The sequence below is a fragment of the Taeniopygia guttata genome, chromosome 36 (assembly GCF_048771995.1).
Source record: "Taeniopygia guttata chromosome 36, bTaeGut7.mat, whole genome shotgun sequence".
In the NCBI taxonomy this organism is placed as follows: Eukaryota; Metazoa; Chordata; class Aves; order Passeriformes; family Estrildidae; genus Taeniopygia; species Taeniopygia guttata.
In genome coordinates, this window is record NC_133061.1 from 2,556,088 (window position 1) to 2,578,481 (window position 22,394).

General features: G+C 57.6%; 2 protein-coding genes across 2 annotated transcripts in view; one reads left to right on the plus strand and one right to left on the minus strand.

The window, feature by feature from the left end:
• The window catches only part of LOC105759916 (uncharacterized), a 649,836-nt gene that overhangs the window by 75,987 nt on the left and 551,455 nt on the right, over nt 1-22,394 (plus strand).
• Nucleotides 18,316-19,837, minus strand: LOC140681440 (uncharacterized). The gene is made up of 2 exons (XM_072921272.1): nt 19,741-19,837; nt 18,316-19,157 (listed from the first exon to the last, which is right to left on the minus strand). The coding sequence occupies exons 1-2, from the start codon at nt 19,835-19,837 to the stop codon at nt 18,316-18,318; spliced, it is 939 nt and encodes a 312-aa protein (XP_072777373.1).

Consider the following 22,394-nt stretch of genomic DNA (forward strand, 5'->3'; position numbering starts at 1 on the left):
CTCTCCCTGGTGGATATCCCTGTTGTGGGTGATCCCCGTTGGGTGGGGGAAGGTGTTGGAGGGATTTCTTTCCCTTCTCCTCGTGCTGCCGTGGTTTGGTTGGTAATAAATTCCCTCCCTGTGCCCGGGCTGGGTCTGTTGTCCCCGTGCCGCTGCTCGGGGCGGGATCTCTCCCGTTCCTTCTCTGCACTCCCGGGCCTCTCCTCAGCCAATGAGAGAATGCGGTGGACAAGAGTCAGCCAATCAGAGAGAGCGGCGCTGATGACTCAGCAGTTGCCGGGCAGACCCGCAGCAGGCAGTGTTCCCCACCCGGACCCCGCCCTCCCTGCCCAGTGCCGGCCCCGCCGTGGGGTCCCCCCAAGTCCCTCCCCAGTGCCCCCATAAACTGGGCTGGGTTTAACTGGGAAGCGTTACTGGGAACACTGGGAGCAGGCGGGCAGGGGCAGAGTGACAGCAGGGCTGGGGGTACACAGGAACCCCCAAAATCAGCGTGGGAATGGAGCGGGGGATCCCGGCTGGGCCCGAGGCCACAGGGAAGCTCTGCGGCCGCCGGCGGCTCAGGAGCTCTGTGGGCAGAGAAACAGGGGTGACACCGGGCTGGGGGCCCCAGGTGGAGCACCCACAGTCTTGGGGAGAGGAAACATGACCCCCGGGACCCCCCTTGACCCACTTGCACAGGTAGAAGCCGAGCCCCAGCACCAGGAAGACAAAGCCCAACTCGTAGTCCCTGATCCCCGTCTGCATCTTGCTGCTGGTGGCGTCCAGCGGCATCTCTGGGAGGCCTGCAGGCATCAGGACCCCCCAAAACCTCTCACAGACACCCCAAGCCTCTCCAAGCACCCTCCTGATTGCTCCCAGTCCACCTAGGACCCCCTGAAACTTGCCATGATCCCTTCCTCACCTCCCCAGGACCCACCAAAGCGTCTCCCATCCCTTTCAGAATCCCACAACCCCCTTCCAGTCTCCCCCCACCACCCCAGTACGCCTAAACCCTCTCCCAGTGCCTTCTCAGCCCCACCAGGACTCACCCAAACACCTCCCAGTCTCTTTCCAGCACAACCAACTTCATCCCAATCTCTGCTTTTCCATCCCCAATCTCCATCCAGCTCCTCCAGGCTCACTCTAGTCCTTCCCAGTCACACCCAGTACCCCCAAACTCCCTTCCAGTGCCCACCAGGACCCCCAGAACCTCATCCCACCATTTTCTTCTCTGCTGAATTCCTAGAGGAAGACCAGGCCCAGCTACTACCAGACCTTCAGAGAAAACTCCACCCTTCTAGAGATCACCACTTCAGCAGCATTTCATCTGCCACTCCAGGAGGAGCAGCCACCATTTTAACTGGACTACTACCAACACCCTGACTCCTCAGGGTGTCAGGTTTCTGCCTCCATCACTAGTTTCATTTGTACTAATTGCATTTTTTAAATTATTATTTTTATTTAGTTTTTTTCCTGGTAAAGAACTGTTATTCCCATTCCCATATCTTTGCCTGAGAGCCTTTTGTTAAATTGTGGTAATTCGGAGGGAGGGTGTTTACCTTTTCCATTTCACAGGAGGCTTTTGCCTTCCTTCACAGACTCCTGTCTTTTCAAACCTAGACATGGGCCTTGTTTTTTTTCTATCCCTTGTGTGTGTGTTGTGGGCTCGGGTCTGGCTCTAGATCCCCTTGTGGGCAGGGGCGGCCCTTTTGGGCTTGTCGAGCCCCTTTGGGGTTCTGGGCTTGTGCCCGGAGGGTGGTGTGGTGGGCTGAAGGGCGCTGCTGAGGGGCTGCAGGTGCCCATGGCACACCGCCCTGAGAGCGCCCGGTCTCATCTGATCTCGGAAGCAAAGCTGGGTCGGGCCCTGCTGCTGCTGGGGGCAGCGAGGATGACGTCGAGGATGACGTCGAGGATGAGAACCTCTTGCTCCACCTGACCACCGGCAGGCTGAAGATGGTGGACTTTGATTCTGACATGTCCTTTAAAGCCAGGTTCCACGGGGAATTTGCAGATGGGTCCACACACAGGGGATGCTCCCGGATTTGGGCATTGCACAGCCTGGCCGGGAACCAAAGGTTCCCCCTTTGCTGGGCGGATGCAGCTGATCCTTCAGTCGGCTGCCAGGCTGCTTTTGGCAGGGCTGGGGGCATGGGCTGGGGTGGGTACGAAATGGGAGTGGGCTCCTGGCCCTGCCAACAGCCCCCAGCACCCACCGTGCCCCGGGCTGGGGCTGGGCTGGGGCAGCCAGCCCGACACAAACAAACCCCCACGGTGGGAGCAGAGGTGGGACTGCAGAGCCTGTGCAGGGGCTGCTTTGCTTTGCAGGCAAGGAAGGGCTTGGGCTGCTCCACTGCCCTTGTTTGCTTTGGGATCACCATGGGGGCAGTGCAGGGGAAGGGAGAAAGCCTGGGCTTCCCTCACCCATGGTGGGATTTTCCCTGGCATGCAGGGGTTGGGCCTTCCTCAAGCCTCTGACAGAGATAAGATTTTTGACCTTTTTTCTTGTTGCCCTATTTGTCTGTAATCTATTTTCAATAATTTGTTGTTAGTTTTTGTAGAGGAAGCGTTCCAGGTGGGGTCCAGTCTGGATCAGGAAGTGCGGGGCACCGCGGGCGGCTGGGACAAGGGGACAGGAGCCTTCAGCTGACGGGTGGTTTCTGGTTTCTCTCCTTGCAGCCGGGCTCTGCGGGTGCTGAGGCTGCTCTGGGCTCTGCCAGGGCCCTGCTGGAGCTCAGCACCGGGCCGCAATCAGCCAAAGGAGAAATGGGGTGCCCTGCAGCACAGACTTGCTTGAGCATTTCAGCAACACAGCTCAAGTTTGCAGAGTGTACACCTCCAAGGTAAAACATGCCACCCCACAAAAAACAAACTTGTTCAGTAACTTCTGAAATGAAATCAATCTGGGATGACCCCAAATGACATTTTACAGCTTGCTCAAGCTGTAGCTCAGCCCTTCTCTGAGCTGTTCTCTCCCCCACCTGCCTTTTACTCCCCAACTGCTCCCTCTTTTCCCCCAGTGAGTTCCCAGCCCGTTCCAGTCTCCATCACACTGTTGCCTTCCTTGGTGCCCCTCACCATGAGGAATGCCGAGCCCCAGGCTTAGGGACTCATCCTGTCACTGGCTGAGGAGCAGCAATGTCTCAGAGATCTGGTGGGATTTTAGTGTCATTCAGAGCTGCTCTCCAGCCCTCAGCTCTCCTCACTGCTGAGTTCCCACTCCCTTTTCCTCATCCTTGCAGCAGGATGAGCTCTGTGAATCCCCTTGAGCCTCCCCACTCTTCCCAGCCCACACACCCACCTCAGTTAGGCTGAAGCTGCAGCTTCTCTGTCTCCTCTGGCACACCAGTGCAGTCCCCTGTGCGGGGAGCCCCAGCCCCAGAGCACAGCACTCAGCAGTGCAGTCGGGGCTGGAGCAGCTGCCCTGCAGCCCTGGCTTGGCTCCTTGTGGCAGGGAATGCTCCCTGTGTGCAGCTGTCCCTGCAGGATGGCCCCAGGGCAGAGCCCAGCCGGGCTCCCCCTGCAGCCCCTGAAGCTTGGGGCAGACAGTGGTCCCAGAGCTGAGGTTCACGGGGAGCACCCGCAGCTGTGCCTCGCACTCTGTTGCCGTGTCACAGTCTCGTGTGCAGGGGCAGCTCCAGGGCCTTCTTCCTCTTCCTCCACCCCGGCCAGCTTGGGCACTCTCGGGGCTCTCTGCTCCATGTCAGTGACTGGATTTGTGGCTACTTGCAGGAGAGATGCCTCGGAAAACTCCGAGTCAGCAAGTCCTGCTTTCGTGCCTGGAAGGCACCTTCAAGAGAGAAGCCTCAGGAAGGCTCAGGACAGCAAGTCCTGCGCTCTGGTCTCGAGGGCTCCTGCCACAAGGACAGGAGACTCCTGTCAAGGATGGTGCTCTGGCCTCGAGGGCACCGGCAGCAGGGATGGGAGATGCCTCCAGGGCACCAAGTCCCACACTCTGCCCTGGAGGGCACCTGCAGAAGAGAAGCCTCGGGAAGGCCACAGGTCAGCAAGTCCTGTGGTCTGGCCTCGAGGTCAGCTGCAGGAATAACACCTTGGAAAAGCTCCGGGTCAGACACGAACGAGTGCGCTGTGCGGGGGTTCCTCACAGCACTGCTCTGTCCCGTCCTGTCCTTGTCGCGTGCACCGAGCACTGTGGCATGGTCCTGTCACCACCAGCTCCTGTGTCAGCACGTGTCACAAAGGGCCCTTGGACACCCAGCTCCGTTCCATGCTGCACCGTGTCACAAAGGGCCCTTGGATACCCTGTCCCGTTCCATTCCATGGTGACCATGCTGCATCGTGTCACAAAGGGCCTTTGGATACCCTGTCCCGTTCCATTCCACGGTGACCATGCTGCACTGTGTCACAAAGGGCCCTTGCATGCACTGCCACCTGCCCTGGGACCACCCCCAGCCCCCCAGAGTGGCCCAGTTTGGAAGGAATGCCTTGCCCCAGGTGTGTCAGACAGCCCAACAGGATCTTTAGGAACGGCTCAGACCATCAGCAAACGCTGCCCTGCTCTGCGGGCTCAGAGCAGCAGGAGCCCCCAGGGCTGCCGACGCAGCCACGGCGGGAAGGGCACGGGGCCCTGCACAGAAGCTGGCACGGCCTCCTCGGGACACGTCCCACATGGTGGCCATCCTAAGCACGGCCGTGTGACACAGACCAGGAACGTGTGGGCCAGGGCAGGAATGCTGCTCTGACCCTGGGGCCTGGGGAGCGCTGACATCAGCCGCTGAGGCACAGTCCCCGCCGAAGCAGAGTTCCCCCGAGCCCTGGCAGCACCGGTGCCCGTCTGCTGCCCCAGAAACCTGTGCCCCAAAAGGGCTTCTCTGCCAGAGGGCAGCCAAAGCTGGTGTGTGTTGCAGCATTTTTCAGAGAAAGAGGACATGAGTTATGAGAGTTGAGCTACTCCAGTCTAGGCCTCAGATTTGGGCCTTGTGAGGCCTTCAAGCCTCTGACGCAGTTAGAAATTCAGAGCTTGTGGCACAGATAGAAATAGTATTAAGTGTGATGGGGACCACTGGGCTGTCTGGGTGTGAATTAGTATACGTTTATAGTGTAAGGCTCAAGCCACTTTAAGGAAAAGGTGAACAATGTTAGCCTACCAATCAGAGTGCCTTTGTTTCTGTAAACGATGTAGAAGCTTATATAAACTACCATCTTATCTCGACTAAACGGAGAACATTTGATTAACCACATTGGTTCAGATCTGCGTTTGTCTTGTCCAGTTTCCCGTTTTCCTGAGATTCCCTGGCTTTTGGTGTGCACTGGGGGCTGTGCTGCGTCCTACAGGGGCTGTTGGTAGCAGCACCTGGAGCAACTGGTGGCAACACTTGGTGCGTGTCAGATGTTGTTGCTCCTTCCCGGAATGATTTTTTCATGGAAGGGATTAGCAGCAGCACAGAAACACCAACAGCTACTCAACTTCACAGGACAAAGAGAATCCACCGAAACACTGTCATGTTTCCTTGTGCTTTTGTGTCTTTCTTGCACTCTGAAAGAAAAATAATTAGCCCAAGCCCTGCTATTCAAATCTCCAGCTGCTGTGTGTCTTCCTGTGGCAGCTCACGTGCAAACACAACTGGCTGCCTGCTCAGCTCAGCACTGGACGGCCACAAAGAGGGAGGGCCCTGGTGAACATCTCTTTGGTCTGGTGGGGCAGCGAGGGCACAGGAGACAAAGACTGCTCCTCCCGTGTTCATGGGGCAAATGAGAGATTTTATTTCCCAAGCCCCCCCTCACACAGGGCTGCCGTAGTGCTCTCTTTTCCCCCCTTTTGTCCCAGCTAGCTCCGTGCGGGGAGGCAAGCGCGGGCAATTTCCGTCTTTTCTGGCGAGCCCTCACGGGCGTCGGCTGGTGCTACGTGGGTCTGGGACCAAAAGGCGAGTCCTGCGGCAAATAAAAGGAGAGAGACTTTTCTCCCGGTGGCAGAATCCCGGTTTATTGCGGCTTGGTTGGGAAAGCAAAAACCAAAAAGGCTGCGGCGTGCCGCGCTGGAGTTTGTTTGTGCTGCCTTGCCGGTCAGGGGCGGGGCGGCGTGCTCCGGAGCTGGCCGCGAGCCAGGGGAGGCGGCGCGCGGGGCCGCGGCGCTGTGGCAGACACACGCGAGTGCCGCGGCGGCAGCGGCCACAGCGGTGGAGCGGAGCGCAACGGAATGGCCGCGGCGGGTTCGTCCGGAGCGGCGGTGGCGGCGGCGGCGGCAGCAGCACGCAGGGGCCGGCAGAGAGAAAAGCCGCGGCGGGGGAGCAGGGCGGCAGCAGCACGCAGTGGCCGGGCGAGAGAAAAGCCCGGGGCGTCCCCAGCCCGCAGGTTAAGTACCGAACAGGGAAAATCCGGGGCAGCCAATGGGGTAACGCCACGGGGGGTCTGAGGGCAGTGGGGTGCAGGGGTACATCCAATGGGGGATGGACAGGTGGAGGGTCCCAGGGCGTCTGCCGACCCCGCCGCGTGACTGACAGATGGCCTGAGATGTAAACACAATGACTCTGCACTTTCCCGGGAAGGCAAACCGCGGGGACAGATGGGAAAACCCAGGGGGTCGCTACGGAGCGCGGGGGGGGTATATGGAACGAAATTATACATAATAAAACATATAACAACACAATTCCACATCTCCCTCTTCTGTTTTTCAAAAGAAAAGAACGGAAAATAACTTAAATGGGAGATTTTACAGTCCTGTTCCCCATCGTTGAACCCGATGTCTTCTGGGTGTTCTGCTTGGTGCTTTTCTGGCTGTTTACGTCGAGCGGTGTCAGCTCTGATGGGGCGGCGAAGACGGCGTGGCCGATGTGCACGGTGGAATTGATGGCCTTAACATTACTAAAACTTATAATAAGAACAATAAGTGTTCTGAAATGGATTGGATTTGACCTGTGAGGCTTCATCCTTCAAAGCAACCTTAGCCAGTCACTTGCGAGAGTGATGAAGCTTACATCTGGAAAACAACTGGAATATTAATTAGCATTCCAGGGAGGGGAGGTTTAAATCAAAAGGGAAGAGTGAGTCCAGGGAACTGGATGGTGAAAGGGAAGGCTCTGAAAGAGAAGGTGTTGAATTAAAAAGGAAGGGAGGAGACTTTCTCCGTCTGCGGAGGGCTGCATGCTTCACCTGAGGATCTTTTTTCTTATTAGTCTGGTGTTTGGGGACATATGGCTGGACAAATTTGGACGGGACCCATCTCAGGCCTGAGGGCGTGGACATGCAAGCGTATCCCTGTCCCCAGGTGACTAACTCGTGGGGCCCTTCCAGCTGCCAAGTCTCCAGATTTTTGACAAGCACTGGCGGTTTTTCCCTAACCTTGCTCTGCTCGTGGTTGCCAAAGTGCCTAGTGATTGGTGGGTTGAGGTTTTCAAAAAAAACAATTTAAAAAATTCAGTGTAAAGGGGGCAAGCGCGAGTCGAACTTGGGGGGACTCAACTTTCATAGTTGGTGTTTGTTGTTTCAGCATACGTTTGAGACTCTGATGAGTCCGCTCCACCATGGCTTGACCTGTCGGGGAATATGCGATGCCAGTTTTGTGTTCTATTCCCCATTGCTGCAGGAAGCTGGCAAATCCCTTGGATGTGTACCCGGGGGCATTATCTGTTTTTATCAATTTTGGGACGCCCAGCATAGCGAAGGCCTGTATCAAATGCTTTTCAATGTCTTTGGCTTTCTCCCCTGCGTGGGCAGAAGCAAAGACTGCCCCAGAGAAAGTGTCTACAGAGACATGGACGTACTTCATCCTCCCAAAGGAATGGATGTGAGTAACGTCCATCTGCCATACCTCGCAGGACTTCAGACCCCTAGGGTTTGCCCCTGAGCTCACCGATGGTAGGGGGAGCGACTTACAGGATGGGCAGGTGGCCACAATGGCTCTGGCCTGGTCACGGGTGAGGTGGAATTGCCGGACCAGCCCAGGCGCATTCTGGTGGTAAAGCTGGTGGCTGATCTTAGCCTGCTGGAACTTATCTGGGCGCGGTGCTACCTGAGCCGGGGCGGCAGCGAGAGAATCGGCACGCCGATTGCCCTCGGCCAAAAACCCTGGCAAGTCGGTATGTGACCTGATATGCATCACGTAAAAGGGTTGCTCTCGGTGGGAGACTAGCTGAATCAGTTTCGAGAGCAATTTGTGCAGGGCTTCGTTGGACACACCCTGCAGGACAGCATCCTGCGCTCTAGACACTACGCCAGCTACATATGCCGAATCGGTTACCAAATTAAAAGGTTCAGAAAATCGCTCAAAGGCTCTGACGACAGCAGCCAACTCAGCTATTTGAGGGGAGCCTTCCACCTCCACAACATCTGTCTCCCACTGCTGCATCTGGGGGTCTTTCCAAGTTATCACAGACTTGTGAGAACTCCCGGATGCGTCTGTAAACACTGTCAAGGCTTTGAGTGGCTTTTTGCTCTGAATTTGTTTGATGGACAACGCAAATTGAATTTCTGATTCAAAAATTTTGTTGGCTGGTCTCAAAACTGAAATTTTGCCTGTGTAGCTGTCTAGAGAGAACTGCAGGGATTCATTTTCCTGTAACAGATGTTCTAGCATGGCCTTGGTGAATTGGCCTGATTCCAATTTGATGGGAATGTGAATGCATTCAAAGTCACATCCAGCTAACTCTCTGATCCGAGCTCTTGCTTTGTGGATCAGTTCCGCTACTAACTCCTGTGGCCTTGTCATTCTCTTGGACCGATGGTGACTTAGGAAGACCCATTCTATGATGGAGAGTGGGTCCCTTCGGTCTTGGCCCTTGCCCTTCCCTGGGGTGTCTGTCCACTGAAATATCACACCATGGAGGTGTGGCAGCCTGCCCAATATGATGAATTTAAAGGGCAGGTCCAGATCGTACCGGTGGGCCTGTCTGGCAGACATTGTCTCCTGGACCTTAATTAAAGCTGCTTGGGCCTCTGGGGTGAGTTCCCTGGGAGAACTCGGCTCCTCCCCCCCTTTCAATAAATCAAAAAGAGGGGCTAGGTCTCTGTTAGTAATGCCTAGCCATGGCCTCATCCAGTTCAAAGAACCACACAGCTGCTGGACGTCTGCTAGGGTCCGAATTTTGTTTATGATGGCCAATTTTTGTGGAGTGATAGTCCGCTTGGTAATTTCCAAGCCCAGGTACTTCCAGGGTGGCATCTTTTGAATCTTATGTTCTCGCAGCTCGAACCCTGCAGCAACCAACACATTGGTTGTCAGGTTAAGCGCGTGTGTAAGGAGATCGTCATTGGGAGCACAAATCAGGATATCATCCATATAATGCTGGATGATCACGCCCTCGGTGGCTGTACGGACTGGGGTCAGCAATGAAGCTACGTACCGCTGGCAGATGGTGGGTGAGCATTTGAGGCCCTGTGGCAACACTCGCCAATGGTACCGCTCCATTGGGGCTTCTCGGTTAAGGGACGGAACCAAGAAGGCAAAACATGGTGCATCTTCTGGGTGGAGTGGGATATGAAAGAAGCAATTTTTGATGTCAATCACAGCCAATTCCTAATCTTTGGGTAACATTGTGGGGGATGGTATCCCTGGTTGGAGTGGACCCATATTTTCGATCACATTGTTGATAGCACGGAGGTCGTGGAGCAACCGCCATTAGTCTTTGCCTGTTTTTTTCAGGACAAAGATGGGGGAATTCCAAGGAGATGTTGTTTCTTGGATATGTCCCTTGGCAAGTTGCTCTGCCACGAGCTTTTGGAGCGCTTTTAATTTTTGTTTATTGAGCGACCACTGCTCTACCCAGATCGGAACATCAGAAAGCCAATTTAACTTTTGGGTAGAACGCTCCTCAGTGACCGCTGCCCGAAAAACCTGGGGGGTAGGAATGGTCAATGTGACCCCCCACTGGGCCATCAGGTCCCTTCCCCACAGGGTCTCTGTGTAATCCAGAACAAACGGACGCAGGTAAGCTGTCTGTCTGTTTGGCCCCTCAAATTTGATGATGTTTTTTGACTGTTTTGCCAATTGTGCCCCTCCAACACCTTGAATGTGTCCAGCCACGTCCTGTAACTCCCAATGCGACGGCCAATCCCGCGAGGGAATGACTGTGGCGTCTGCCCCTGTGTCCAAGAGGCTGTTAAGCCACTTGTGCTCACTGCCATTCCACATGTAACATGCAATTTTGGGTCTATCCTTCCCAATTACCTGGGCCTAACACACCTCGTAGATCTTCTCTGCGGTTTTCATCCATAGGTCTTCTGGGTAGATGGGGGCCCCAGATACAGGTATGGCTTGGGCGATGATTTGCCCTTTGGGAAGGTAGACTGGCGGGTAAGCACAGTGCAGCCACAGCACCAGATGTTTAGGGTTTGCAGATGTTAGATTGGGTGCGATAGTGATGTCGAGTGGCGTGTATGTTGTGTCCCCAAGGACGATGTACTTACTGTGGAGTTTCCTCCAGGTCCCTGGGTCCTGTGTGTCAACCGTGACAAAGTGCCAATTGCTGTCCCTGAGCAGTAGGGGTTCGGTTAGGGCCAACCTGTATGGAGAGAAGTTGGACTGGGTGTTAAGGATGGGCCTGGGATGGTCGGGGTCCCGACCAAGCCATGCCTGTGAGATGAAATTCCCGACTCCCCCCACGCAGGCTGGTTCACCAGCTCTTGTTCCCCTATTGTCCAATCCGGTAATGTCATGTGTGGTATTAGAGTTATTGTCCTCAGGTGGGTATGCTAATGTGTTGTCCCTCCTGCCCTCTGATGTTATGTTTCCCACCAAATTTGTGTCCTCACGCAGGGAGGGACTGCGCTGGGAAATTAGTTTTTTGATTGTCCCCCTGGGTTGAAGGCACCTTGCCCTTGCTGTTGGTTTTTAAAACGTAAGAAGTCCTCTTTGAGGGGGCAATGGGATGCCCAGTGTCCTTTCTTATTGCAGAGGTTGCAGGGCTTTCCTGGGTGGTAACCTTTGGGTGGTGGCCCAGTGAAGCGGCGTGCAGGAGCTGGGGCCACGGATGGCGTGTGGGCTTCGGCGAAGGAGACTCTCCGTGATGGCGTTTGGGGTGTCCCCTGAGGGTCCTTTGATGGCAGGGTGACCCTTTGAGCGCACACGTCCAGCATGTCTTGGAGTGTTGGCTCTGGGTCGAGGGGCAGGCTCAGCATTGCCTGTCTGCAGGCCTCATTGGTGTTCTGCAGGGCGATTTGCTTCACCATGCCTTGCCTATATCCCTCCTCTGAACCTGTGCTTCAGCTGCCCTGTACAACCTGTCTATGAAACTAACGAAAGATTCCTGTGTCTCCTGCTTGAGAGAAAAACAGTTAACAACAGGACCACTGGGTCTTAACTTAAAAAATGCTTTTTCTGCCGCCTTGGCAGTTGCTGACAGTGCCCCTCTTGGAATCTTTTCCGCCTGTGTTGTTGCCACGTCCCACTCCCCCATCCCACACAGATGATCAATGGTTAACATGCCTCCATCGGTGTCGGAGGTGGTCTCGGCTTTTGCCCAAAGTTGGGGTAATGTATCCCGTACCTCCCGCCTCCATGCGGACTCCCATACCAAAAACTCAGCTTGAGTAAGCAAGCACAAAAACAGAGCGCGCATGTCAGCAGGGACATACTCGTTGGAGGAAAGTGTGACTTTTAACAGCCCCCTAAAGTATTCACTTTCCCGGCCAAACTCCTTTTGGGCTTTGCAAACATCCCTAATCACAGCCTGTGGGATAGGGGTCCACTGTGCCAGGGGTCTGCCCCTCTGCCGCGGCGTGTAGGTGACCGGTGCAGCAGAAAAGGCAAGCGGGGGTTGCGGCAGGTTGCGGCTTCCCCCCTCCCCCCCCTCCTTCCCCTCCCCTCCCCTGGGAACCGAGGCGTGGGAACCAGAGGGCGGGTCGTGGGAACGGAGGACGGAGGCAGGACCAGGGCTAGGGGGTGTGGCTGGTGTTACCTCACCCCTAGGGGCGGGGTCGGAGGGAGGACTGCTGAATGATTCATTAGGGGAGGTGCCAGAAGGGGGTGGAGGGGAGGGGTAGGTGGAGAAATCTCGGGAGTGGGAGGGGTTGGCTGTAGGGCGAAAGGGGTCATTAGGAGACAAAGCACGGAGGGAGGGGGATGGGCATGCCATGCAGTCCCCTCCATCTTGTGCCCTGGGGCAGGGAAGGGGATTATTTTGGGAAAGGTCAGGGAAAGGTTGTGGAGAGGCATCTGGGGTTTTAAAACTCACAACTTTACTACTATGGGGCAGGACTGTACAAAGAGAGCAACTTTGGGGAGGGGAAGGGTGCAGGGCGATGCCAGCATTGTCCTGTGATGGAACCTGGGGGTTGACAGAGAGGCCAGAATCTGCCTGCGGCTGGTTTTGCCGGGATGCCTGTCTGAGAATCCCCGGGCTAGGGAGAGAGGGATAGGAGAGGGAGTTTGGGAGATTTGGGGGGCTTGGGGGGCAGCATTCGCCCTGGGGTGGCTCTGGCTTCCCTTCGCAGTTATTTTTGACAATATTTCTCAATTGGATTGCCAGATGGATGAAAATTGAGAGGGACTGGTCGTCCTTTTGAGCAATTTCTTTTTCAACTCGATCCCAGAATTGAACTTGGTACAAATTTGCCTGCGAGTTGTCCTGGAAGGACTGCAGAAGCCACTGGGCAAAACACTTCACGTCTGACTTTTTACATTTCTTTCCTCCCCCAACTAGAATTCCTAGGATTTGAACGTAAATTCTCTCGTGCGACACAGACATTTTTGCACCCATTATGTCAATGTTAAAGTGTGTCGCGAACCCCGCGGCTGGTAAAATAACAAAAGAAAAAAAAATACCTCTATTGGAAAGCCAGGTAGCCTGCCCTTACACACTCCCTGCAGCGGGAGACAAAATGTGGGATCTTATCGCCCCCTAGTGGGAGAAAGAGAAACCCACCCCAAAAGGAGAAGGGCGTACCCAGCCCAGGGGACCCCGGTAACTCACCACGGGTCCAGCGACGTCCGAAGGCGAAACGAAAAGTCCAGCTGCGAAGTTTTCGCCGTGGGGGAACCGAACTTCAGCGGTGCAAGCCAAAGCTGCCGGTCCAAGCCCTCTGGAAGCCCTGGCTCCTTAAAACGGAACCGCAGCTTGTGAGGGTGTTGTAACGTCCACGAGGTAAATCCACCAGCCTCTTGGGGCTCGGCGGTCCCCAGTGCGTGGCGTGAAGCTCCCAAGCCCCACGTTGGGCGCCACAACTGCCGTAGTGCTCTCTTTTCCCCCCTTTGTCCCAGCTAGCTCTGTGGCGGAAGGGGAGCGCGGGCAGTCTCCGTCTTTTCTGGTGAGCCCTCGCGGGCGTCGGCCGGGGCTACGTGGGTCTGAGAGCAGAGGTGTGTCCCGCGGCGAATAAAAGGAGAGAGACTTTTCTCTCACAGGCAGAATCCCGGTTTATTGCAGTTTGGCTGGGAAAGCAAAAACTGAAAAGATTGCGGCGTGCTGCGCTGGAGTTTGTTTGTGCTGCCTTGCCGGTCAGGGGCGAGCGGCGTGCTCCGGAGCTGGCCGCGAACCAGGGGAGGCGGCGCGCGGGGCTGCGGCGCTGTGGCCGACTCACGCGGGCGCCGTGGCGGGAGCGGCGGCAGCGGTCGCGGAGCGAAGCAGCCGCAGCAGGGTCGTCCAGAGCGGCGGCGGCAGCAGCAGCAGCAGCACGCAGGGGCCAGCAGAGAGAAAAGCCGCGGCGGGGGAGCGGGGCGGCAGCAGCACGCAGTGGCCGGAAGAGAGAAAAGCCCGGGGCGTCCCCAGCCCGCAGGTTAAGTACCGAACAGGGGAAACCCGGGGCAGCCAATGGGGTAACGCCACGGGGGGTCTGAGGGCAGTGGGGTGCAGGGGTACATCCAATGGGGAATGGACAGGTGGAGGGTCCCAGGGTGTCTGCCGACCCCGCCGCGTGACTGACAGATGGCCTGAGATGTAAACACAATGACTCTGCACTTTCCCGGGAAGGCAAACCGCGGGGACAGATGGGAAAACCCGGGGGGGTTGCTACGGAGCGCGGGACGGGGGGGTATATGGAACGAAATTATACATAATAAAACATATAATAACACAATTCCACACCTGAGGGACACCTGAGGGACACCTGAGTGACACCTGGCACACCTGGGCACAGGTACATCACACCTGAGTAACACCTGAGTGACACCTGAGTGACCCCTGGGCACAGGTAATGTTGCACCTGGGGACGGATGTCACACCTGGGCACAGGTGATGTCACACCTGGGTGGGTGCAGGGAGACAAAGCCACCTGTGCAGGGACACGGTGATGTCATGTGTATGACATCATAGCACCTGGGGGATGAGACAGCTGGGGAGGGGGGGAACATCACAACATCACAGCTGCTGAGGTGACACACACAGCAGGAGCCCCAAGGAACACCTGGATCCCCCCAAATTACACCTGGGACACCCCCAAAACCACCTGGAAATGCCTCAGGGACACCTGGATCAACCCTGGGACATCTGAACTTCCCTCAAGGACACCTGGATCCCCCCCAAAAACCACCTGGGTCTACCCAAAAACCACCTGGACCCACCGAGGATCTCCTGGACCCACACAGGGACAGCTGGACCCGCCCCCCAAACTCACTGGGACCCCACTGAAACTCAACTGGATCCCCCTCTAAATCCACCTGGGACTCCCAAAACGCACCAGGACTCCCCCAAAACCCACTTGGAGCCACCCAGGAACACCTGGGATCCCCCAAACTCATTTAGACTACCCCAAAGCCCACCTGGAGCCCCCCAAAATCACAGGTGTGGTCCTGCTCCCCCACTCCCCTGGGTTTGAATTTTTGGGTCGATTTGTGGCGATTTTTGGTTTCCATTGATAAAAATGTATCCGGGGGCGGGGCCAAGGCTCATTTGGAGTGGGGCTTCAGGATGGGGCGGGGCCAGAACCGGGAGCTGGCAACTGGGAGGGGCAGATCCTGAGGGGGCGGGGCACTCGATGGGCGTGTCCAGCAGCAAGGGGCGGGGCCAAAATGCGGGGTGGGGTCTAAAGAGGGCGTGGTCAGTGTCTGGGGGTTTGTCCTGCCCACTCCCACCCCCCCAAATTCCCCCGGCCCCTCCCTCACCGCCCCGCCCCCACCCACGGGACACACCCCAAAACCTCCCCAGCCCCTCCCCCCTCGGCCCCCCCGAGCTGTGTTCACCTGGCAACCCCCAAATGTTTGGGAATTCTCACCTGGGACCCCCTAAAGCTCACCTGCACCCCTCCAAAATCTCCTCAGGACCCCACAAACCTCACCTGGGACCCCCAAACCTCACCTGGAACCCCCCAAATTCTCACCTGAGACCCCCAAACTTCTTCTAGGACCCCTAGACCTCACATGGGCAGGTGGGAAACCCCAAATCCTTGGGAATTCTCATATGGGACCCCCCCCAAACTTCACCTGGGACCCCCCAAACCTCACCTGGGACGGCCCCAAAGCTCACCAGGGACGCTCCAAAGCTCACCTGGGACCCCCCAAAGCTCACCAAGGACCTCCTCAAAATCTCCTCAGGATCCCCCAAAAGTGGCCAAAGGTGGGGCGGGGCCGGGGCGACGACGTCACCTCTTCCACTTCCCCCTCTCCGGCCGCGCCGCATTCCCGCGTGTCCCCAACTGTCCCCGGCCGTGTCCCCTCCCCGGAGTGTCCCCAGTGGCCATGGAGCCCCGCGGGGTGCGACAGTCCTGGCGGGGGGGTGGGAGGGGACAGGGGAACACAGGGGTGGCAGAGGGGTGGAGAGGACAGGGCGGGACAGTGGGAGACGAGAGGGTGACAAAAGGGACAGAGGGGACAGCTGAGCCCCCCAGGGAGGGGACAAACGGGACCACAGGAGGGCACAGGGGCCAATGTAGGAGGCCACAACTGCCACCAGGCCCCTGACACCTCTCCTGTCCCCTCCCCAGCTGTCCCCCCACCAGCTGCTGGAGGCGATGGTGGCCGTGGTGGCCACACTGGGCGAGCTGGTGGCCACCCTGAGAGAACTGATGGCCACCGTGGCCAGGCTGCACAGGGACGTGGTGCTGGCCGTGTCCCCAGAGTTCCTGCGGGTGGCTGTGGGGACCTTGATCTTTCACCTCCAGGACGCCCTGCGCCACTACCGTGTCCCCTCCCTGGGCTACCGCCCTGTCCCCTCCCTGGGCTGGACCCTGGCCAACCTCGGGGACACCCCAGGGACCACCTGGGCCTGTGTGAGAGCCCTGGCCAGCACCAGGCGTGTGCTGGACAGGCTCATGGACAGCTGGGCCCGGCTGGCCAAGGCGGCCACTGAGCTCCGCGACGCCTGCAGGGATGCGGCCACCGGGAGGGGACAGCAGCTGGAGCTGTACCTGGGGCTGCTGGGGGACTTGGTGGCCGTGTGTGACAAAGCCACCGCGTTCCCCCGGGAGCTGCAGCGCCGGATCAGGGACATCGAGGCTGCCCTGGAGGGGACAATGGAGGTGTCCCAATCTCCGTGCGGCCTTGGTGGCCACAGTGGCTGAGGCTGAGCAGCTGTGGGAGGCCAGTGCCCACCTGGCCACGCGTCACCTGCTGGGGACACTTGGGGACATCAACACCCTCTTCTTCTGTCCCTCTCCTGGCCACGGTGGCTGTGCAGTGGCCGAGCGGTGCCAAAGAGCCATGGAGGACATCCCGAGGCTGCTGTGCACAGAGCAACATCACCACTGGGCCGTCATCAGGCCGGTGTCACCTCTGCAGAGACTCGGTGACATTCTGAGGGCACTTTGGGAGCACTTGGGGACACTTTGAGAAGGTGTGTGGTGGTGCCGGTGGGGGCGGGGGGGTGAACGAGCCTCCCCTCAGTGCCTTGCAGGAGACCCGGCTGTGATTTGGGGGCCGGGGGGGTCCCCAGGCAGCCCCCGCTGCTGAGCACTGACCCTGCCCCGGGGGGTGCTGGGACCCCCCAAAAACCACACCCACACCCCCTTCAGTGCCCCCGAACCCCCCTCGAGCACTGACCCCCCCTCACCGGGCACTGGGACGAGTGGAGACCCCCTCTTGGTTTTCTGGGGGTCGAGATGACCCCGAGATTGTGAAAAGTCCTTTTCTCCCAGCCCGCGCGGGCAGAGAAGGAGTCGAGATGCGGAGCTTTGCTTCTCAGGGCTGTTTATTTTCCCTTTTCTCTAACAGCTTTGTCCGCTCTGCTGAGCTCTGTCTAGCAGGTCGGTCTGTGGCAGTCTCCCTGCCCTCAGGGCGCTGTTTGCCTTTTACACTAAAAACTACCTGTACTGTGTTTACAATAACGTGCCAATATCTATCATTTATGTTGGACAGTGTGTCTCTACCTTCAACCAACAGAAAAGTGTCACCAACACAGCAACACATGGAGGGCAAAAAGAAGGAGAAGAAGGTCAGGACACACCCAGATCCCTCCACCTTGTCCCATTGAACCCCGTATTTTAAAGTGTTAAAATACTACTTTTCCACCCTGTGTTAATTCACCTACCACGCTACTCAAACCCTTGTGCCTTGTAATTCCCCATACAAAGTTGGCAATTTTCTCCAGGGGCTAAAACCACAGCCACCGGTGTTCTTGACACCATGCCAAGGTCTCTGAGGCCCCTGCCAGGGTCTCGAGCCATCCAGGCAGACAGAGGGATGTCCTGGATTCTGACACCCCCCAGTTACCGAGCAGTGGGAGCCCCCCGGGCACTGCCCCTCCCGCACCAAGCACCGGGATAGGGACCGGACCCCCCTTGAACCCTGGGAACCCCACAAGCACCAGGACCCCCCAGGCAGCGCCGCCCCCGTGCACCGGGACAGGGACCGGGCCCCCCTCGTGCACCGACCCCGCCGAGCACTGGGCCCGGAACCCCTTTGTCCCCCCATCCATGACGGAGGTTCCATCCCCTCCGCTTTGACCCCCCAGAGCCGTGGGACCCCCAGGAACAGTGCAGGGACTGTGGGGGACCCCAAGGGCTGGGGGGGCACAGGGGGTTAACCAGCACTAGGGGAGTCCCTTAGGGTTTGGTCCTTTCCCCCCGTTGTCTCCCAGGAACCCCTGTTATCATCAGCGCCCCCCGCATTTTACTGGGACCCCCCCATTCACTGCTTCCCCCCTTCCCTGACTCCCCCAAAGCGCTGGGACCCCCCGAGCTATGAGCCCCCGCAGTGCGCCAGGACCCCCCACTCACCTCCCATCCCCCATCCATGGGAACCCACCCAAATCACAGCAGCACAAGGAGAAGAAGCCAACACCTTCCCCACACCCAGCATGGATCACCAGGACCACGGATCAGCAGGGCTCTGCCCAACTGGGGTCACCTGGGATCATCCAGCCCGGATCCTCCCATGGGGCATGGAGCTGCAGGAGCACACCAAGCTCTTCCCTCACTCCAAGCTCTTCCCTCACTCTCTTCCCTCACTCCAAGCTCTTCCCTCACTCTTTTCCTTCACTCCAAGCTCTTCCCTCACTCGGGGCACTCACAGGGCTTCCCTTAGTGGTGCCTCCGTTGGTGCTGGGTCAAGGCTGAGCTCTGTGAGAATCTCTTCCCACACTGCCCACACTCGTAGGGCCTCTCCCCTGTGTGGATGCGCTGGTGTGTTCTCAGGTCTGCACTCCGCCCAAAGCTCTTCCCACATTCCAAGCACTCATAGGGCCGTTCCCCAGTGTGGATCACCTGGTGCTTGATCAGGTCAGACTTGTCTCTGAAACCCTTCCCACACTTTCCACACTCGAAGGGCCTCTCCCCGGTGTGGATGCGCCGGTGCCTGGTGAGGTTGGAGTTGCGGTTGAAGCCCTTCCCACAGTCGGGGCAGCGGAAGGGCCTCTCCTCTGTGTGAATCCGCTCATGTACGAGAAGATCAGAGCTGGTCTGAAACCTTTTCTCACACTGGGGACACTCGTAGGGCCTCTCCCCTGTGTGGATGCGCTGGTGTTTTCTCAGGTGTGAGCTCCGCCCAAAGCTCTTCCCACATTCCAAGCACTCATAGGGCCGTTCCCCAGTGTGGATCACCTGGTGCTCAATCAGGCCAGACATGTCTCTGAAACCCTTCCCACACTTCCCACACTCGTAGGGCCTCTCCCCGGTGTGGATGCGCCGGTGCTCGGTGAGGTGGGAGTTTTCCTTGAAGCCCTTCCCGCAGTCGGGGCAGCGGAAGGGCCTCTCCTCTGTGTGACTCCGCTCATGTCTGAGGAGATGGGAGCTTCTCTGAAACCTCTTCCCACACTCCCCACACTCGTAGGGCCTCTCCCCAGTGTGGATCCTCTGGTGCTCGATCAGGTGGGAGCTCCAGCTGAAACCCTTCCCACATTCCAAGCACTTGTGGGGCTTCTCCCTGCCATGAGGCTTCTCCACCAGCTCCGAGCTCTGGCTGGATCTCCGCCCGCCTTCCTGGCTCAGGGGGGCTCTTTCCTCCCTGCAGCTCCCTGGGCTGGGGTTGCAGCTCCTCTTCCTGCAGCATCTCCGGGGCTTTTCCTCCTCCTCCATCCAGACACGCCCAGGGAATGAAAAATCCTGGTTTGGGGAAAAAAACAAGAGGAGAGCACTGGAGGTTCCTCCTTGCCCAAGTTCATCTCAGGAAGTCATTGGGAATCTTGTGTCTGTATAAACCTCCAAAACACCAAGATTTAGCCCAAAAATCTCGCAAACTTCAAGACACAGATCAAAAACTCCCCAAACATCACAAGTCAGCAAAAACCTCTTCCAAAACATATTCAGCTGCCACATAAAAGCAAAGCACAACATTTAGCCCAAGAAAGCTCAGAAACACCGAGATTTACCCTGTGAAAATCGTGGATCCCCCTCCACAGTCACCTGCTGCATGTGGGGGGAGCAACGCTCCTGGGGCTGGGGGGAGGCTGCAGATACAGGGAGGGGTGGAACCTTCTGCGCTTCCTCTTTCTGCTCCTTCTCCTCCTCCTGTGTCTCTGCTCTTCCTCACACTCCTCTTCCTCCTGCTATTCCTCCTTCCCCTGCACAATCCCACCCTCTCCTGCCACCTGCACCGTTTGACCATTCTGTTCCTCAAGCCTGCTTCTCCTTCCCTTCTCCTCCTGCCCCCAGGCCCAGCACCCACTGCCGGCTCCCTCTTCCCCCCAGACCCACAGCATCCCAGCCGAGGGGCAGGGATGGAGCTGGGGCAGGTCGGGCTGGGGCAGCGCTGGGCTCTCGGCCGCTCCCGCCCGCACTCGGTCCCCACTGCAGCCGCTCCCGCCAGGACAGCGCGGGGGGGCCCGGCCTTGGCGCTGCCCCACTCCCACCTCCCCAAATTCCCCTCGCGGGGGCGATGGGGCCGAGGCGGAGAGTCCTCGGAAGTTGGGGAAGGCTCAGAGGGCCAGGGAGATGTACACAAGGGAGTGACAGGAGAAGGAATTAGTTTCAGAAAATGTTATTAATTGATGACACAGACTGCTGCTCAGCCAAGGCCCTGCTCTATTCATGAACTTCCAGAAGAACAACAAAGACTTAACGGAGCCATGAATATCATTTGCTATATAAAAGCAGGGAGCATATTAAGGGAGTATGTAGTAGGTGGATTGGGAAGTCTGTAGCTCTCAAGTACTTCAGCCAATGGGGAAAGCAGAGGGAGATGTGGCCAGGAGAATTAGGATGAAAAGGAGGCTGTGTCCTCCAACAATTGGAGAGATCCCATGGGGAATGTCCCATGGCCTCTCCCATTTTTAGAAATGAAATTAGTTTCACAGGACTCCTCTGTCTGCTTTGTGGACAGAATCCTCTGGTGATGTCAATTTTTCCGCACACCCTGGGGCAGGGAGTGCAGCTGAAGGTGCCTCACCCACTTTGGGTGATCGGCTCCCTTGGCTGGCGGCGGCACCGGGGATTGATTGGGGACCTGGGAGTGACCAGGAGACAGACGAGTGACACATCAGGGGGGTCTGTGAAGAGTCAGCAGGGAGAGAGCACTGAAAATCTCATCAGTGAGTGCCCTGGGATCTTTGGGGAGTGAACATGGCAGGGCACCCATGGAGGGGAGAAAAGGGAAAGCCAGGGAGGGGTCCTGGCCAAAGGGATGATGATGCCAAAATGTCTCTGAAGGGTCCCTTGGGAGAATGCTGAGGTAGTTTGCACATTCCCCCAGAGGTAATTAAGGACAGGGACACCCGGGGGGGAATAAGGGAAGGGGAGAAGGCATTTGGACAACAGGGGATGGATGGTGTTGGTGTGCTGGGAAGGGATCGGGTGAAGGGGGGTGTGCACCAATATGGTTCAGGCAAGAAGCAGCAGGAGGAATGTGTGTGGTAAGAAAAAGGATGATGGCAAAGAGGAGGAAGAGAAAAATACTCAGGATTGGGATGTTTTTCAGCAGGGTCTTATCCTGACAATTTGCCAGCTGATACTTTGAATTCCCAGTTTCCAGGAGAGGAAAAGCAGGAGGTCAGGATGTCAGGGGTTTCTCTGTGGTGGGCAGCGGCAGCAGCGGGCGCAGAGGTGCGGGACCGGGAGCAGGGCTGGGGGCCTGTGGGGAGCTGCGGGGCCGGGCCGGGGCTGTGGGGCAGCCGGGGCTCAGCGCCGGGCGCTGCCTGAGCCCACCAGCCCCGGGCAGGGCCGGCAGTGGCCCCCGGCCCCCAGGAGGCTGCGGGACGCCCCGGCCGCTGCCCGGCCCCGGGGAGCTGCCGGCCCTGCCCGCCGGGGGGGCCGCCTTTGGACACTGCGGCAGGACAGGCACCGGCTCTGCCACACGGGCTGTGCAGGGGACCCTGAGCACAAGGAGCAAAACAAAGGAACATCTGGAAATGCAGAGTGCACATGGAAGGATCAGGATTTTCTGTTAAGGATTTGGCTTGGGTCCCTGCAGAAAGGAAAGATTTTGCAGAAAGCTCAGCAGCCCTCAGAGGATGAGCACCCACAGGCAGTGACCGCGGCTGCAGGAGTGGCACAAGAAGGCCCTGCAGCACTTGGGCACAAAGGCACAGCAGCTGAAGGCAAGGAGGGATGAGCAAAAGGCCAAGCTGAAGGCAAAGGCCATGGCAGAGTTCCCACAGCCCCTGAGGGATCAACCCCAGGGCCCAAGGGGGCCCCAGCACCCAGGGGACGGCCTCGGCCACAAGCACCTGGCAGAGGCATTGCCCTCCTGGCCAGGGCAGAGCCCACCCAAACAGCCCCTGGGAAGGAGTCAGGGCTCCAGCTGCAGCCCACAAGGACACTGCAAGCACAGACAGCAGCACCCTCAGGAGGAGCGAGTCCACCCCTGCATGGACATGGATTGTCAGGGCTCTCTGAGCTCCCATCCCACCGGGGACCCACCACACTGCAGCCCTGGAGAACATCCAGGCTGGGTCTGCATCCAGAGGAGGCCTCTCCTGATGGACACAGGGGCCTCTCCATCCACTCTGAATCGTACACCTAAGGGGGAAAAATTGTAAAGGAATGTTTTCATTATTAAGGGAATAAATGAAAAAGCTGAGCTGGTATAATTTGTTCAGTCACTCTTAGGAGCTGTGGGGGATAGGTTTGAAATAAACTAATTTCTTCCTCTTCCTACTGTGATTGTTATTAACTAGGAAGGAATTTGATGGTGGCACTGTAATATTGTAAAAGGTGATACAGAGGCT

Excerpts from the sequence above, each read along its gene's own strand:
- LOC140681440 (XM_072921272.1), bottom strand. The coding sequence starts at position 19,837 with ATGGTCAAACGGTGCAGGTGGCAGGAGAGGGTGGGATTGTGCAGGGGA. Across the intron at positions 19,158-19,740 it reads GAGGAAGAGCAGAGACACAG|GGGAGAAGCCCCACAAGTGC; the intron begins GAGGAGGAGAAG and ends AGCCTCATGGCA.